The sequence below is a fragment of the Narcine bancroftii genome, chromosome 1 (assembly GCF_036971445.1).
Source record: "Narcine bancroftii isolate sNarBan1 chromosome 1, sNarBan1.hap1, whole genome shotgun sequence".
In the NCBI taxonomy this organism is placed as follows: domain Eukaryota; kingdom Metazoa; phylum Chordata; class Chondrichthyes; order Torpediniformes; family Narcinidae; genus Narcine; species Narcine bancroftii.
In genome coordinates this window covers 481,224,452-481,242,736 of record NC_091469.1, presented here as the reverse complement: position 1 = coordinate 481,242,736, position 18,285 = coordinate 481,224,452, and the positions used below count along the sequence as shown (strand labels likewise).

At 44.2% G+C, this 18,285-nt stretch overlaps 1 protein-coding gene across 14 annotated transcripts in view; it reads left to right on the top strand.

The window, feature by feature from the left end:
• Positions 1–18,285, top strand: part of LOC138751919 (obscurin-like) — a 755,203-nt gene that overhangs the window by 537,754 nt on the left and 199,164 nt on the right. For 13 of the 14 annotated variants that reach the window (XM_069914884.1, XM_069914879.1, XM_069914886.1 and 10 more), the window contains 6 exons: positions 2,636–2,854; positions 3,216–3,282; positions 5,698–5,729; positions 6,002–6,151; positions 16,856–16,995; positions 18,014–18,214. In XM_069914884.1, coding sequence (XP_069770985.1) covers positions 2,636–2,854; positions 3,216–3,282; positions 5,698–5,729; positions 6,002–6,151; positions 16,856–16,995; positions 18,014–18,214 — 809 coding nt within the window. The remainder of the gene's footprint in view (positions 1–2,635; positions 2,855–3,215; positions 3,283–5,697; positions 5,730–6,001; positions 6,152–16,855; positions 16,996–18,013; positions 18,215–18,285) is intronic. The other variant, XM_069914878.1, reaches the window with a different exon arrangement.

The following is an 18,285-nucleotide window of genomic DNA, read 5'->3' as shown; positions in this document are numbered from 1 at the left end:
ACCATAATATCATATTAAAAATTCTGTGAAAATATACAACTATGTAAACTGTTTCGTGATCTGTGACCTTTCTCTAAAAATCATACAATCTCCGCCCCTGGCAGTGATGTAGACAAGAAGTCCCCAAGGTCCGTAAAAGCCTTCAGGCAGAAAGAAGATTCCCACCCTAAAGCGCCAACTTGAAAACTATCCCTCCCCCCATTGACGCCATTACCCCCCTTTTAAGCTAGAGTTCCTTCAGAACCTTCTTTCCATTCTCCGATCTCCCTGAAATGTAGATAAGATAGAACATTGACATTTCACCATAAAAATTAAGATGACCACCACTCAAAAAATAAAACTTTACTATGTCCTTAAATACCTTATTTACACCAGTCTTTCACCATCGGCACTGCTGTTCCTCTTCATAGTTGTCGGATAAACTCTTCCTCTTCTTTTAATTTAAAATATCTTCTATTGCCTTAAGAAATGTCCACACTCAATGTAGCTGGGTACAGCATTGTATATTTAAAGTTCTTTTCTCTGAGTTGCCTTGTGACCACGTAAAATTGTCATCTTCTCTGAATCACCGCATTACTAAAGTCCTGGAAGAACATGATCTCTGCATTGTCCCATTTCAAGGGAGAACCAAAGTTTTGAGTATTTTCATAAGTAACTCTTAGGATCATCTCTCTATCCTTGAAGCTCAACAATCTCATCAGAATTGGTCAAGGGCGGGCTTCACCCATTCTCCTCAGTCCCAATGTTTGATGAGTGCGTTCAATGTGCACTCGTTCGCTGAGTTCATTGGTGTGAAGGACTTGACGGATCGAAGTCTCGAAGAATTTCATGGCATCTCTGCCTTCCGCACTTCTCTTAGTCCAACAATTCGCTCATTGTTCCTCCATCTGAAGTTCTCCATATGATCCAATTTGTCCAAAAGAAGCTGCTTACCTGTCAACCATTGTTCAGCTTGTTTCTTTAGTTGTTCGATTTGTTTATCGTGTTTGCCAAGATCTTTCTTGGCTCTGTCCACTCTTTCATTTAAATCATTAATGGTTTCACCCACATCTCTCACTATGGTGGTAAGTTCTTTATTGGCATTCTCCACACTTGTAAAACGTTGACCCAGACCTCCAATTTCTTGCAGCAGAGTTTCAAAGTTCAGTGTTCGTTGAGAGGAGGAGGCATCTCTACCTGCGCTTTCCGTCAAGGCGACTGACGAGGCTTGAGCTTCTTCCATCCCAGATTTTGGCTTCTTCCCATGGGATATTCCGGTCATTCTTCAATATTAATCTTTAAAAGATGTATGCACACTTTTGTATTTGAAATTTTTTGTTAAAACCATCTTTTGGTCGTCTTTTAGAGGATTTTCTCGACGAGCTCAGAGAAACGTGTCTGCTCAGCCACCCAGCATGGCCACGCCCCCCATGCCAATAGGGTCTTGATCATTCTGTAGGTTCTGCTCCCCACCTTGCTTAAAGCTGAGCCTGTTTTCTCTTGCAGGTTTCTGTATCCTTGACATCATGGGCAATGCAGTACATATAGAATCTATCCACATAATCATATCAGTTTTCAGTTTCTTATATTCTCCAATTTTTCCTTCCATCATTTTAACTACTTATTATTCAGTATAGGTACTCCTTGGAGTATAATTGCATATTGGAGTTCGGTTGGTGCAGGTGCGAGAGTTAAGCGCCCTGATGATATTGAATTCACGCCATTACCTCTTGCACATGCACCAACCAAACTCCAAATACCCAAACCCACCACGCATGCGCCAACCAAGGACGCATGAATCAAGGTGGCCGCACCCAACCTATGGACCCTGGGATGCCGACTAATAAAGCAAAAATACACATTTTGGCTCTTACATGCTCTGTATCACTATTATAGTTTGTCAAATACAACATTTTATTTTTTTCTTTTAAAAAAAATCAGTCATATGTGCGGATGGATGTAAGTCACACAGGTTGCAAGTAGGGGAATATTTATAAATCCAGAATTTATTCTCACTTTTTTTGTTGAATTCCTCTCGATTTATTACCTTTTCCTTTCTTTCTGCTGCCAAGCTTGTGCTTCCGTCTAGCCTGGCGTCGTTTTTTTTTTCAATTTCCACCTCTGCCTGAAATCCTGTCAATCCCGTCGACCAGAGTTGATCATCATTGCCACTTTGTCGTGTATTTTCCCTTTGAAAATATCATCACTCGAGAAAGGCTTTGCTTGTGTCTTTATTCGTTTGAAGATGGGGAAAATTGAAACTCTCCCCACAATGTACCGTGTCATCTGTGCTCGGGCTTTCCCACAACACTCCACGTACCTGACATCACATGAGCATGCATGTTCCCATAACACTACCCTTGCTCTGTTCTAATTGATATTTTTGATTGTAACTCTATTTTCTGTTAATTATTTCTTTTCCCTTCTACTTTGTATGGGTACATGAATGCTAGAGTTGACCTGTTAGGCTGCACCTTTAAGTACCAGGTTGGTTACTTAATTGGTTTCAATGCACCTTTAAGTACCGGGTATAATATGAAATTCAATTGGTTTCAATTTACTATTAATCACTCACCCACACCTCCTGTTCTGATTGATATACACCACCCATTTTTGATTTTGGAATGGTTTTGCACTAATTATATATTTTTTGCAGGATCGCCGATTCCTGATGTAACATGGCTTAAAGAAGAGTCAGTGGAAGATGTTGTCTGGATTAAACAAACTACACCAGGTTATACATTAGCCAGCTCAGATATGCAGCATAGTTTGATCTTGTTGGATATTGGGAAGGAGTATTCTGGATCCTATACTTGTATTGCTACAAACAAAGCTGGCCAGTCGATCTGTTCTGCCAATTTGGATGTTGTGGATGGTGAGTTAAATGTACTGAAAGGTGTGTCATAATCAGCTAGACTTGTTAAATTTAACATGCAGCACATATTTTCCTATTTTTGAATTTTTTCATCTCAAATAAAAATATGAATGCAAGTTTTGCCGATAATTCTGGATGCATGTATGACCTATGGAATCATGCTCCATTTGATCAATTTACTGCAGTTTGCTTGGGTAAACTGGGTCAAGAAGAATTTAACAATTTACATGAAAATTCTTTTTAAATGTTAAAACAAACTACTCATATTTGGAGCAGATTTTATTACTTCATAGACAAATTAATTGTTATTTCAATGAAATATTTGCATAACTAATTTTCAATGTTTCTGTTTTTGTGCAAGAAGTTGAAGTTTTAACAGAAGAAACCCCAAGTGTGAAAGAAGCTTTAATGGAAACATTCCTGCATGGGTGAATTCACATTAATGATATTGTTCCTAAATTTTGTGAAGGTCATTTTTGAAGTTACAAGGACTATGACACAAGGGAAAGCTAGCCACAATTTACTGATTGTTGCATGAATGCACGTAAAACCAATGGGGATAAGGATGGCAAAATAGACGAAGAGCTAGCTCGACAACATGATTGAATATGATTTTGACATTTAAGAATTGAAAAATTGTGGTCAGTGAAGAAGATTATCAAAGCTTGCAGTGGGACATAGGACAGTTGGAAGGGTGGGCTGAAAGATGGCAGATGGAGTTTAATACATTTTGATAGGACTGATCAGCATAGGTCAGACACGTTAAATGGTCGATAATTGAGGAGTCCAGTAGAACAAAACGATTTAGGAATTCTGATACACTTTTCTCTGAATGTTGAGTCACATGTTGATAGGGTGTTGAAGAGAGCATTTGGCCTTCATAAATCAGAGTATTGAATACAGGAGTTGGGATGTCATGTTGAAGTTGTCTACTTTTGGCATTGGTGAGGCCAATTTTGGAATTTTGTGTGCCGTTTCGGTCGCCAAATTCTAGGAAGGATATAAAAAGTATAGAGAGAGTGCAGAGGAGATTTACAAGAATGTTGCCTGGGTTTCGGGGTTTGAGTTATAGGGAAAGGTTGAGCAGTCTGGGACTTTATTGCCTGAAGCGTAGAAGATTGAGGGGTGATTTTATAGAGATGTTAAAAATTATAAGGGGGAAAGATAGAGTCAATGTGGACAGGCTTTTTCCTTTGAGAGTGGGGGAGATTCAAATAAGAGGACATGGATTGAAATTGAAGGGGGAAAAGTTTTGGGAAAACATGAGGGGGAGCTTCTTCACTCAGAGGATGATGGGAGTGTGGAATGAGCTTCTGGCAAATGTGGTAGATGCGGGTTCTATTTTAATAATTAAGTAAAAGTGGGATAGGTGTATGGACGTGAGAGATTTGGAGGGTTATGGGCCGGGTGTGAGAGAAGATGTTCGGCATGGACTAGAAGGGTTGGCCTGTTTCTGTTCTGTAATTGATATATAAGTTCAGGGTAATGGGGGAGAATTGTTGTTTGGAGATGAAGAAACCACGTGACTTAGGCAGAAAGGACCGATAATCTATGTTTCTCAAATCAAACTCTTTGATTTGAACTTGTTTTTGCCTTCCTAATTGTGTTCCATTGTCCAATCCATTCATCTCGGATAAATAATGTGGGCAAAGCCATAACATCAACATGCCTGCCTTATTTATCCAAGAAAAAATACCTAATGTAATTGTGCAATTGCACTTTCATGTTGTGCAAGTTTAGAATGCATCAAGGCACAAGAAAATCCAGTTTTTTGAACCAAAACAAAAAAATTAGCTTATTTTTATAACTCTTGTTCAGATGATTACATTGTCTAACCTTTAAATTTAGATTTAAACACACAGCATGATAACAGGCCATTTATACCCACAAACTCATGTCACCCAATTAACTTACAATCCCTGGTACATTTCGAATCGTGGGACGAAACCAGAGTTCCCGGAAAAATCCATGCAGACTTGGGGGGAGAACGTGCAGACTCCTTACAGACAGCGCAGGATTTAAACTGCAGTCCCAATCGCTGGGACTGAACAACATTGCACTAACTGCTATGCTATCTGTGACGTCCCAATATTTGTATTGGTTTTATTGTAAAAAACAATGGCGTTGGGGATCAACGATGACTTTCTGTGGGCTACAAAAACCCCTACTACTTGGTTGTAGCATCCAAATTACATAAGTTAACAAAATTGGTGCTGCTTTGCTGACAAAAAGATTTAAAATAATAAATTGGCACAGCACAATGACCACAGTTAAATCCAGAATTCTGGTTGCTACTGCTACCTCTGTGAGTAGACAGAAATGCATGGCTATGTTTTTGGCATAATAATAATTATGCAGACACTGGAAGTTTAAATTCAATCATGACCATTGGTTAATTCCATTTAAAAACACTGGAAATACTCTGCAGGACGGGCAGCAACTGCAAGGGAAGCAAAATGATTTAAATATTTTGTTAGCTGTCTCAGATTATTAAAATTCTATTTCCGTCACCATTTTATTTGAAGTTGCCAACACCTTCAGTGTTTTTCATTTTCACAGTCTTTCCTGAGTTTGATTGCATCGCCACAGCAATCTGACTCCTGAAGTGTCATGGAAACTCAGTTAGTTTTATTAAACCACTTAAAAATACTTTGGGGATTTAGTTTGTAGAAATTGAAAAGGCTGTATTTAATGAGGGAATAAATACTTGCATCCTGAAACTGATGAAGCTATGCTTTAATGTAAAGATTAAAACAGAATGTAGTTGCCAGAATAATGTTTGCAATCCCTCACTTGAATTTCTTTGTTTCTTTTCAACTGTGGGTCACTGATGTTTGAATCAGACAAGAACCTGATCATCAAGCTTTAGAGAAAAGTGAGTACTTTTGTATGTTTTTTCAAATATACAAACTCATTGAAACATGAAAACTTCCTCTTTTGGAATGTCATAGTGTAAAGAATTTTTCTGCATTTTTAAATAAAACTAAATTGCATATGATTCATGAGATATTTATACGAACCCATTTTCAAAATGCAACTCCCCTATTTTTTATTTTAAATTTTATTTTCTGAAATTTTGAAATTTGATTTTTTTTTTTAATTTCAAAAGATTTTCTAGATAACAATTTTTATTTTATTTTGTTACAGAACAGAGAGAAATTCTGACAGAAAAAATCAGAGAAGTTGCAGAAACTACAGCTTTGCCACATTTTTCACTAGCAGATGTTGGAACAGAAGAATTCCTACAAAAGTTAACATCTCAGATCACACAAATGGTCTCTGCAAAGTTTACCCAAGGTAAGTGTTAGGCAGTAAATATTTGTTTATACAGGATACAAGGAACAAAGAAAGGGACAGCATAGTATAGGCATTTAAATGTTAAAAGTTGTGCCAACTTATATAAACCTACTCCATCTAGCCCATCCAAAACTCACAGCCAATAACCCTCCATTTTTCTTACATTCCTATGCCTAAGATTCTTTTAAATATCCCGATTGTATAACAGCCTCCACCACCAAGAGATTCCAGGCCCCCATTCATCTGTATGCTTAAAAACTTACCTCTGACGTCTGCCCTAAACTGTCCTCCGCTCACCTTAAATGAGTGCCCTCTGGTCCTGGCTATTGCTGCCCTGGGAAAAAGGTGCTGGCAGTCCACCCTACATCTATGTCTCATAATCTCATGAGATGCCTCGCATTCTCTGTCACCGTAAAGGGAAAAGTCCTAGCTCAATAAACCTTTCTTTTTAAGACATGTTCTCCAATCCAGGTAAATCCTGGTAAACCATCCTCTCTAAAGCTTGCACATCCTTCCTATAATGAGGCAACCAGAACTGAACGCAATATAAAATAGTTTAGCCTAATTTACTTATTTAAGACAGGAAAGATCATTTAACATGTAACTTTTACCAATGAATTTCAAGCACTCCAATTCACAACTGCTTCCTGTACAGAATTTTGCTGAAATCTTGCAGATTTGTTTAATTCCACTGTGAACTTGCAGTTGAAGCACAAAGTCCTTAAACAGTTACGTTATTGTTTAGTGTTTGGTCTCAACAATGCATTTTCATTTCTCTATTTTTAATCCATCCATTCTTTTCAAATGTGTTACTTCTAAATATCTTTATATAAAACATAAAAGAGCGACATGGTTACCATAGTGACGCAACGCTATTACAGCAGCAGTGATCCAGATTAGAGTCCGGCATTGTCTGTAAGGACTTTGTACGTTCTCCGCATGACCACTGTGGGTTATTTCTGGGTGCTCCCACCCTTCAAAAATGTACGGGATTGTAGGTTAATTGGTGTACTTGGGTGACACAGGCTCATGGACCAGAAGGACCTGTAACTGTTCTGTATCTGTAAAATATAAAAATAAATCATCTCCCCTTGAAGTTCAAGTTTATTTGTCATGTGGTGCTTGCAGGAGCTGAAGGAAATCACTGCTCCCACACAGAAGGTCGTTAACAACAGTTTTTATTCAAAATCAGCGCGTCGCTATAAGGGTTACATGAGCTCAGTCACCTGGTGCATTGTGACGTCAAAATCGTTGCCCAGGGTGCGGGAGTCAGAGAGCAACCTCTGACAATGCAATTTCCCCATGGCTGTCCCGCCACATGGCGATACAAGTGGGGCCGGTTTGCCATGAGGATGCGCGCCTCCACACAACCCCCTCCCAGAACCAGCTACTTTACTTTGGCGGCCAGACCCGGCACTTGGGCGCAGCCATCTGCACCGGCTGTGATAGGTCCAGATGAGCAGCCTTTAAGCGGTCCACAGTAAACAATTCTTCCATGCCCACCACATCTAAAGTAAAAGTCCCATCCGACCGCCGGAGAACCTTGTACGACCCTTCGTATGGGCACTGCAGTGGGGCCCTCTGTGGTCCTCTCCGGACGAACACAAATTGTGCCACATCTAGATCTTTTGGTTGGTGGTTGGGTCTTGTGGTGCAATGGGGGCAGTGGGGTTAGGTTGCCCATTCGTTTATGGATGTCCACCAGCCGCTCACCTTCATTGTGCGTCGTCTCGGCCTCCAGGCCGAAGAATTTGCCTGGCAGGGAGAGTGGCGCACCGTAAAACATTTCTGCTGACGAGGCTTGCAGATCCTCTTTGGGCATATTTCTAATCCCAAGGAGAACCCAGGGCAACTCATCCACCCAGTCAGGGCCGGAAAGCCTTGCCATCAGAGCGGACTTTAGGTGTCGGTGGAACCTCTCTACCAACCCATTAGACTGTGGGTGGTAGGCCGTCTGGTGCAGTGTTACCCCCTAAAAGCCTTGCCAGCTGCGACCATAGTGCAGATGTAAATTGGGTGCCTCTGTCGCTCGTGATGTGCGCTGGCACGCCCAAATGATCGATCCACTGGCTGACCAGAGCTCTAGCACAGGTCTCCGCTGATGCCTCATGGACTGGGATGGCTTCCGGCCACCTGGTTGCTCTGTCCATTATGGTAAACAGGTACTGCGACTCCCTGGATGGACACTGGCAATGGGCCCACGACTCCACATGGATATGCTGGAACCTCCGCGTTACCGAGTCGAAATATTGAACAGGGGCCTGTGTGTGCCTGCAGACTTTAGACTTCTGGCACCTGATGCATTTGCGGGTTAGCGCTGCCAGCTCCTTCTTGAGGCCATGCCAGACAAATCACTGTGCCACCATATGCATGATAGTCTTTACTGAGGGATGGGCGAGATCATGGATAGAGCTGATGTCCCTAGCCCTCCACTCCTGTGGGACTACCGGGTGCAGTGAGCTGTTGGAGGTGTCGCAGAGCAGCGGGTGGGTGGAGTCAGGAAGCTGGATATCCTCGAGCTGGAGACCTGAGTTGGCAGACCGAAGAGCTTGAGTTATGGCGTCGTGCTGCTGATCCTGCGCTAGTTGCGCATAGTCGGGGCCGGGAGCTAGGGTGCTGATGGCTGGCGGGAGAGCGGATCCACGACCACATTATCCTTGCCCGCACGGTCTCAGATGTCAGTAGTGAATTCGGACACGTAGGACAGGTGGCGCTGTTGCCTGGCCGACCACAGGTACTTGATCATAGCCAGTGCTTGGGTGAGGGGCTTGTGATCGGTAATAACGGTGAAAGTTCTGCCCTCCAAGAAGTATCGGAAGTGGCGGTTGGCCAGGTACAGTGCCAGGAGCCCCCGGTTGAACGCACTGTATTTAAGCTCCTGTGGCCGCAACTGCTTACTGATAAAGGCCAGCAGGTGCCACTGCCCATCCAGCCACTGTTCCAGTACTCCCCTGACCGCCGTGGCAGAAGCGTCAACCGAGAGCGCCGTGTGTGCTTCCGGGCGCGGGTGCACCAACAAACTCGCCTCTGCAAGGCCCTGTTTCATTGCAGCGAAGGCCTCATCCGCCTCTTCCGACCAGGCCAGGGTCTTCTTTTTCATCGCGATCAGCACAAAAAGAGGGCGCATGATGGGGACGGCGTTGGAGATGAATTTATGGTAAAAATTTACCATTCCCACAAATTCCTACAGGCCCTTGAGGGAGGAGGATTTGGGAAAATGCTGTGAATGGCTGCCACTTTCTCTGGTGCCAGAGCTGCCCCAGACGCTGAGATGGTGTGCCCCAGGAACTGCAATGTCTGTTTCCCAAAATGGGATTTGGCCTTGTTGACCGTGAGGCCAAATTCTGCCAGCTGGGCGAACAGGGTACAGAGATAGGCCTTGTGCTCTTCACGGCTGTGGCTGGCTACCAGGATGTGATCTAGGTAGATAAAGACAAAGTTAAAATCCCTACCCACTGCGTCCATGAGGCGCTGGAACGTCTGGACCGCGTTTTTCAACCCGAACAGCATCCGGAGGAATTCGAACAAGGCAAAAGGGGTGATAATGGTAGTCTTTCCAACGTCATTGGGGTGGACTGGGATCTGGTGGTATCCGCGCACCAGATTAACTTTTGTAAAGAACCGCGCCCTGTGGAGGTTGGCCGCGAAGTCCTGGATTTGGGGGACCAGGTACCTATCTGGAGTCGTGGCATCATTTAGCCATCTGTAGTCTCCGCAGGGGCTCCAACTCCCTGATGACTTTGAGACCATGTGCAGTGGTGCCGCCCAAACGTTATCCGACCACCAAATGATGTCCAACTCCTGGAGCCTGGAGAATTCCTCCTTTGCCTGTTTTAGCTTCTCCGGTGGCAGCAGTCTAGCTCTGGTATGCAGCAGGGGCCTTTTGTGGAGATGTGATGGAAAACTCCATGGCGGGGAGAGGCGATATGCTTCAGGATGGCAGGGAACTTACTGAGGATCTCGGTGAACTCATCTGTGGCGGTGGATACCGTGGCGATTTTGGGTCTGTCGTCGTCCACCATGCCCAGGTGCACCGAGCGAAAGGTGCTGGCGTTGAGCAACCTCCTGCCCCTCATGTCCACCAGCAGACCGTAAACCCTTAGGAAGTCAGCCCCTAACAGCGCAGTGACCACCGAGGCCAGGACGAATCTCCAAGTAAACTTTTCATCCCCAATCTGTATCTGTGACATTCTTGATTGTGGAACCATTGGCAGCCTGCAGGGTTGGGCCAGGGGTCCTGGTCGAGTTTCCAGCACTGTAGCGGGAAGGGCGCTCAGCTCGGTCCCTGTGTCCACCAGGAACCAGTGGCCCGTGGACTTGTCAGTGATGTAAAGGAGGCTGTTCACGTGGCAACCGTGGCAGCCATCAATGGTGGTTTGCCTGGCCGTTACCCTGGAAGTTGCAGGGCTGGCTGGAAGTCACAGGGTTGACAGCACTTGTGGTCTTTCACTGACCAGCGCTGGTGATAAAAGCGCCATGTTGACTAGGTTTCCTCTGGCTTGTGCTTGGGGGTATCCTGTGGGCGGCGGGGCCCTGGCTTGGATACTTGGCTGAGGGCTGCCTCGTTCTCCTGTTTTGCGCGCCAGAGGGCATCTGCCCAGGTTGCGGCTTGCGTGGGTCGGAAAAGTCCTCTTCGGACAGATGGAACCGGATATCTTTTGACATCTGTTCAAGGAATATCTGGTGGAAGAGGAAACACGGTTCATGATCCTCTGCCAAGGTTAGCATTTCGTCCATGAGGGCTATGGGGGATCCAGGTGTAAGAGCCTGGAAGCACGCTGCTGGGGAGTGAGGCCAAGCATCCCCAGGATTAGATTTTTGAGGGCGGTATACTTGCCACTGCTGGTGGCCGGTGAATGATGTCATCCACCCTTGCTGCCCTGTCCTAGTCCAGTGCGCCCACGACGTGGTAAAATTTTGTGGCGTCGGCTGAGATGTTGCAGAGGTGGAATTGTGCCTCCACCAGCCCGAACCATGTACGTGGGCGATGAAGCCTGAAGGGGGTAAGTTTGAGGGCTACAGCGTTCACCTCGGCTGCATCCATCATTCACTGGGTCCAGATAGACGTCTGGGCCCATCGAGGTCATTACTGTGACTGAAGGAAATCACTGCTACCACACCGAAGGTCGTTAACGACTGTTTTTATTCCAATTCAGCTCACCCCTTTAAGGGCAGCGTGAGCTCAGTCACCTGATGCATTGTGACGTAATAATCGCTGCCCAGGGCGTGCGCTGGAAGGGATGTTGGAGTCAGAGAGAAATCTCTGATGATGCCATTTCCCCATGGTTGCCCCGCCATGTGGCGAAACAAGCAGGGCCGGTTCGCCATGAGGATATGCGCCTCCACACAACCCCCCCCCCCCCCAGAACCGGCTATGCTTGGGCGCGGCCATCTGTACTGGCTGTGATAGGTCCAGATGAGCAGCCTTTAAATGGTCCACAGTAAACAGTTCTTCCCTGTCCCCCACATCTAAAGTAAAAGTCTCACCTGACTGCCGGAGAACCTTGTACGGCCCTTCGTATGGGCGCTGCAGCGGGGCCCTCTGTGATCCTCTCCGGACGGACATAAATTGGGCCACATCCAAATCTTTCGGTTGATGGGATGTTCGGGTGCTGTGGTGTGATGGGGGTGGCGGGGTTAGATTGCCCTCATCAGGGGCAAATAACTATTGACCAGTGGTATTCATGTCAATAGTAATGAAGTGTTTTGAAAGGCTTGTGTGGATGTATTTTAGCTCCTGTATGAGCAGCGACATGGATGCGGTCCAATTCATCTTTAGTAGCAACAGGTCTATGGGGAATACCATTTCATCAACCCTGGAAAACCTGGACAGCAAAAATGCATACATCTGGATGCTCTTTATTGACTACATTTCAGCATTTAACACCATCATCCTCTCAAAATTGATCAGCAAACTCCAAAACCTGAGACTCAACACCCCATTCTATAATTAGATCATGGATTTCCTCACCTCCAGAACACAATCAGTGGGGATTGGTAAGGACATCTCTTCCACAATCTCCATCAGTACTAGAGCACTACAGGGGCACTACCGCCCCCTGCTCTACTCACTTTACACCTTTGACTGTGGGGCTCAGTACAACCACAACACAATCTACAAATTCGCTGATGATACCATGGTAGTGGGATAAGCGTATACAGAGCCGTTGTCATACCCACACTCCTGTTCGGCTCCGAATCATGGGTCCTCTACCGGCACCACCTACGGCTCCTAGAACGCTTCCGCCAGCGTTGTCTCCGCTCCATCCTCAACATCCATTGGAGCGCTTACATCCCTAACGTCGAAGTACTCGAGATGGCAGAGGTCGACAGCATCGAGTCCACGCTGCTGAAGATCCAGCTGTGCTGGATGGGTCACGTCTCCAGAATGGAGGACCATCGCCTTCCCAAGATCGTGTTATATGGCGAGCTCTCCACTGGCCACCGTGACAGAGGTGTACCAAAGAAAAGGTACAAGGACTGCCTAAAGAAATCTCTTGGTGCCTGCCACATTGACCACCGCCAGTGGGCTGATAACGCCTCAAACCGTGCATCTTGGCGCCTCACAGTTTGGCGGGCAGCAACCTCCTTTGAAGAAGACCGCAGAGCCCACCTCACTGACAAAAGGCAAAGGAGGAAAAACCCAACACCCAACCCCAACCAACCAATTTTCCCCTGCAACCGCTGCAATCGTGTCTGCCTGTCCCGCATCGGACTTGTCAGCCACAAACGAGCCTGCAGCTGACGTGGACTTTTTACCCCCTCCATAAATCTTCGTCTGCGAAGCCAAGCCAAAGAAGATAGTGGTTTGTTTAGAAAGGGACGATGATTCAGCAAACAGGAGGGAGATTGAAAACTTGGCTGAATGGTGCACCAACAACAACCTCACACTAAATGTCATCAAAACCAAGGAGCTGATTGTTGACTTCAGGAAGGTAAAACCAGATATAATCCACTGATCATTGGTGGAGAGGATGAGCAAATTTAAGTTCTTTGGAATCATTACCTCAGAGGATCTTTCCTGGTCATGGTCCTTGAGGAGAGGCTACTTTCTTAAGACACTGCCTCTCGTAATTGTTCTTGATGGTGCCTGTGATGTTGCAGGCTGAGTTAACAACCCTCTGGAGTTTTTTTTGTTATCCTGAGTGTTGGTACCTCCATACCAGTGATGCAACCAGTCAGGTTGCTCTGCACGGTACACCTGAGAGTCTTTGGTGACATTCCGAATCTCCTCAAACAGCTCATATAGTATAGCTGCTGGCAAGTCTTCTTAGTGATTGACAGGGAGGCTCCAGGACAGATCATTGGAGATGTTGACACCCAGGAATTTGAAGTTCTTGACTCTCTCCATTACTGAGCCCTCAATGAGGACTGGATCGTGTTCTCCTAACTTCCTCATGAAGTCCACAATCATCTCCTTGTTTTTGCTAATGTTGAGCACAAGGTTGTTGACGTGACACCACTTAAAGAGCTGATCTGTCTTCCTCCTGTACATTTCAACTGTGGTGTCATCGGCAAATTTGTAGATAGCATTGGAATTGTGCCCTGCCACACAGTCATGGGTGTATAGTGAGTAGAGCAGTGGCCTAAGCACACATTTTTGAGGTGTGCCTGTGCTGATAGTCAGTAAGGAGGAGATGTTGTTTTCAATTCATACTGCCTGTTGTCTTTCAATGAGGAAGTCAATAATCCAGTTGCAGAAGTGGGTGAAGAGGCCCAGGGATTGGAGCTTCTTGACCAGCACTAAGGGAATAATAGTGTTGAAGGCTGAGCTGTAGTATATGATGAGCAGCCGTATAAGTTGCTGTTTTCAAGATGATCCAGAGTTGAGTAGAGAGCCAGATATATTTCATCTGCTGTGCATGACCACAATTAAAAGCAAAGATCTGGACCCACTGCAATTCACCTATCCTCAAGGACATCCACCATCTCTTCACTCTGCTACCACTGGGTAAAAGGAACAGGAGTCTAAAGATGAGCAGTCAGTGGCACAAGGACAGCTTCTTCTCCACTGCATCAGATTTCTGAATGATCAATGAACCAAAGACACTGTCATATCTTGACTTTTTGTGCACCTTTTTATTGTTGTAAGGTGTTTTATATAAATGTTTGCACTGTGACGCTGCCACAAAACAACAAGTTTCATGACAATAAATTCTGATTCTAATGGCATCATGAAGAAAGCGCCTCTACTTCCTCAGGATTTTGCGGAGGATTGGTATTGGGAGAATTTGGTAAGATTTAGAGTAGGTTACATGCATACACACATTTTAAAACAGATCTTATTTGAAATACTGAAGAATTCATATTCAGGAACATTGCAAAAACTATGGAGAATGTTATGCTCATTTCACAAGTAGGTGCTAATTGAAATGATGTCATGAAATGAATAGACCATTGTCTTGGAGGATGCAAACTGGCTGTTTAAAAGTACCTGCAGTGTGCTCACAGAAAGGTCACTCCTGGGTTTTGTTTATCTAAGACAATAGATGGGGGCAGAAGGATAACTCCAGTTGTTTGCTGAAGAACGTTTTTGCAAGTGAGAGAGTCACATGGGCTTTCTGGCAGTTAGAGAGAGAGAGAGAGAGAGAGAGAGAGAGAGAGAAGACAAGTTCAACAAGCTCTCTTAGCTAGTGTGAGTGACACTGAAAGCAGCTGAACAATGCAAGCCAGGAAGCTTGTTTGAAACAGAAAGCTCCAGAGCAGTGGATGGCTGGAAGTGCTATCTGTCTGATGTTTCTCTTGGAATAAGTGGAAGAGAAAGGAACTCTGTAGTAACCTGAAAGAAAGAGGTTACCATCTGGAGAATCCTGATGGGGCCAGTTTAATCAGCGAGACATTGAGGTGACTAATGATGGTACCTCAGTTTTGGAAATCCTGGAACAACAAATCTCTCTCTGCAAACCCTACAAGAACCTTCCTGAGTGGTAAACCAATGACCATTCGAGCACCAAAGCTTGGTGAACTTTATACATGTTAAATTCTGTGCACAGTATAAGAATTGCCTGCAACCAGAGAACTTGGAAGAAGGAGAAGTGAGATTGAACTGTGAACCAAAGAACTTTTCTTAAATTTACACACACATTACATACACGTACGCTTAGAACTAGAAGGGGGTTAATTTGGGTTAGTTAAGTATAGAGATAAGTTAAAGTTTTATTCTATTTTCATGTTTAAAGATAATTAAAAACAACTTTTGTTTGAATAACTACTTGTCTTGGTGAATGTCTATTGCTGCTGGGTTTTGGGATCCTTTGGGCTCGTAACAGTATAACATCAGAAACAGTGGCAAATTTCTACAGATGTGCGCTGATCGGCTGCATCACAGTCTGGTATGGGGACACCAATACCCCTGAGCACAAAGGCCTGCAAAAGGTGGTGGACACAGTCCAGGACATCATGGACAAAATCCTCCCCACCATGGAGAACATCTCCAGGGCATGCTGCCGTTGAAGAGCAGCTGCAATCATCAAGGATCCACACCACCTAGTACATTCTCTATTCTTGCATCAGAAAAGTGGTATAGGTGTAACAAGACTCACACTATCAAGTTCAGGAACGGCTGCTTCCCCTCCACCATCACACGCCTCAACAACAAACTCGATCAGTTTTTTTTTACAGGACTCTTTAACTTTTGCATTCCATTGATATTTTTTTTTCTCTGCATTGCACAATCAATTTGATTACATTTCTTTATTTGTTTATCTGTACGTTGAGTCAGGGTTTTTTTTTGCACTGCCAATAAATGGTAATTCTGTCTGGCCTGCATAAAAAGCATCTGAGGGGTTGTATGTGATGTCTTGTTTGTACTCTGACAATATATCTGAATCTGAAGTTCAAGAGCCATTTGGTAATGTTGCAGCACTAGAGAACTCGGGTTAGACAACACTTAGTTTACAATTCTGGTCACCTTGTTATAGAAAGTATGGGGAAGGTTTAGAGAGGATGCAGAGAAGAGTTACCAGGATGTTGAGGTTAGAGAGCATATTTTATAAAGAACAGTTGAGCAACTAGTGCATTTCTCTTTGGAGCTACGGAGGAAACTCAATAAATTTATATAATATGATGAGAGGTTTAGATAGAGTGGTCAACCATCACCTTTTTTCCCAGTGTGGCAATGGCCAATAGTAGATGACATCTGTTTAAGGTGAGTGGAGGAAAGTTTAATGGAGATGTCTGAGGAAAGCTTTTTTTATGCAGATAGTGGTGGGTGCCTGGGGGTGGTGGTAGAGGCTGATGCAAAAGGAACATTGAAAAACTCAGATAGGCACATGGATAGAAGAAAAATAGAGGGTTATGGACTTTGAGGGGGAAAGGGAATGAGGATTAGTTTGATGATGGAGTAATTTATATATGGTAGGTCAGCACAACATTGGCCTATGCTCTATATACCCTCTCCCTGCCTTTCTATCTCACCATTGTAAAGATCACACAGTGGGATAATGTAAAATATAAACTTCTTCAAAGTGGGAGAATAAATTATTTCTGCTGCGGCTTATTATTTTTAACCATCTTACCAGGAAAATGCTGAGCATAAAATTGTTTTTTTCACTAAGGAATGTATAATAATATTCCTTTGCGCTGATAGAAAACAAAATTATGTTGTTTCCTGAGAAAAAAGTCCAGGTGAAATGCATCAGGTCCAGGAGACCATTGTTATTGAAAAAGTAGTGAGATGACACTACCTTTGATATTGTGTTTCAGCTTCATTGCGTGTTCCTGGAGCAGAAAGTGATGAGGAAGGCAAGACTCCGTCTCCATCTCCACGTCATGGTAGATCCAGGCCCTCTTCTATTGTTAACGAATCCTCCTCTGAATCTGAAGATGCAGAAACTAGAGGCGAGGTAGAGTTTATGCTCCCTTCAGAGTTAAATTCACTGTTTTCCAATCTAATGCTATTTTGTCCAAACTCACACAAAAAAAACCTCACTGGGCTCTTCTTTTAAGGAAATTCTGAAAACTGAGCATTTTTTCCATGGATGTTGTCTGCACACCAAAGCTCACAGTTGACGGGTTTGTCCTGACGCGACCCACCCCCATCCAGCGCCGTGTCTCAGTGCTCCTACTAGTCAGATGTGCCTCTGCTGCTCACACACTTTGAAGACTGTAAAAATGTCAAAAAGAGCTGCAGAGTCCCCTTATGGATAACAGAGAGAAGCAGAAAAAGGAAGCGTCTGTCACTATTGAGAGCGCAGAAAGTAGAGTTAGTGCAGAAGCTTGATCGTAGTGTAGTGCGTCATCTTACTGAAGATTATGGTTTGGGAAGTACCATCATATATGACTTAAAGAAACAGAAAGATAAGTTGTTGAAGTTTTACAGTGACAGTGATGACCAGAAATGAATGAAAACCATCCCCCACCCCATCCACAACCTCCCCATCCAGCACCACTGCAACTCCCCCCTCCCCCTGTCCAGAGACCCTTCTAGTTGGAGTGTGTCTGTTTTGCGCGAATCTGAAATCAGCGCAATTACTTAACGTACCACCATTACAATTATTCAAAAAATTCCGAATTCCGAAAAGTGTCTGCTCCCAAGGGTTTCAGATGAAGGATTATGTACATGTACTAGGATGAAGTCCATCAATCGAGAGTCCTACCACCCTATAGCTCCAAATGTTTGCTCAGTACCTTCCAATTCCTGATATACAGCTATTTTCAATGTCAATTACTGTCACAAGGTAGAATCAGCTTGGCCAAAGCCAATTAGCCTCCATTCAGACTGCTCGGGCTCATTTACTCTTGTGAGAGGCCAGCAGGGATGGTGACACAGTACACAAGGGTTCTGCTGCAATGAAAATAAAACAGATTATCCTAGTGGTTAGCAATTTAAAAATATTAATTCCATCCTTTCCTCATTGGCAGATATTTGATATTTACATGGCAACAGCAGACTACAATCCACTGCCAACAGAGAAGGAGTCTATTCACCTTAAAGAAGGGCAGTATGTAGAAATTCTTGACTCTGCACATCCACTCAAATGGTTGATTCGGACAAAGCCTACGAAATCCACACCAGCTAGACAGGGTTGGGTTTCTCCTGCCTATCTGGACAAAAGATTAAAGGTAAGGTAATTCATTTAGATCTCAATCATGTGTGCATACCATTAAGTTGTTTTGAACCGTGAATTGTAAAC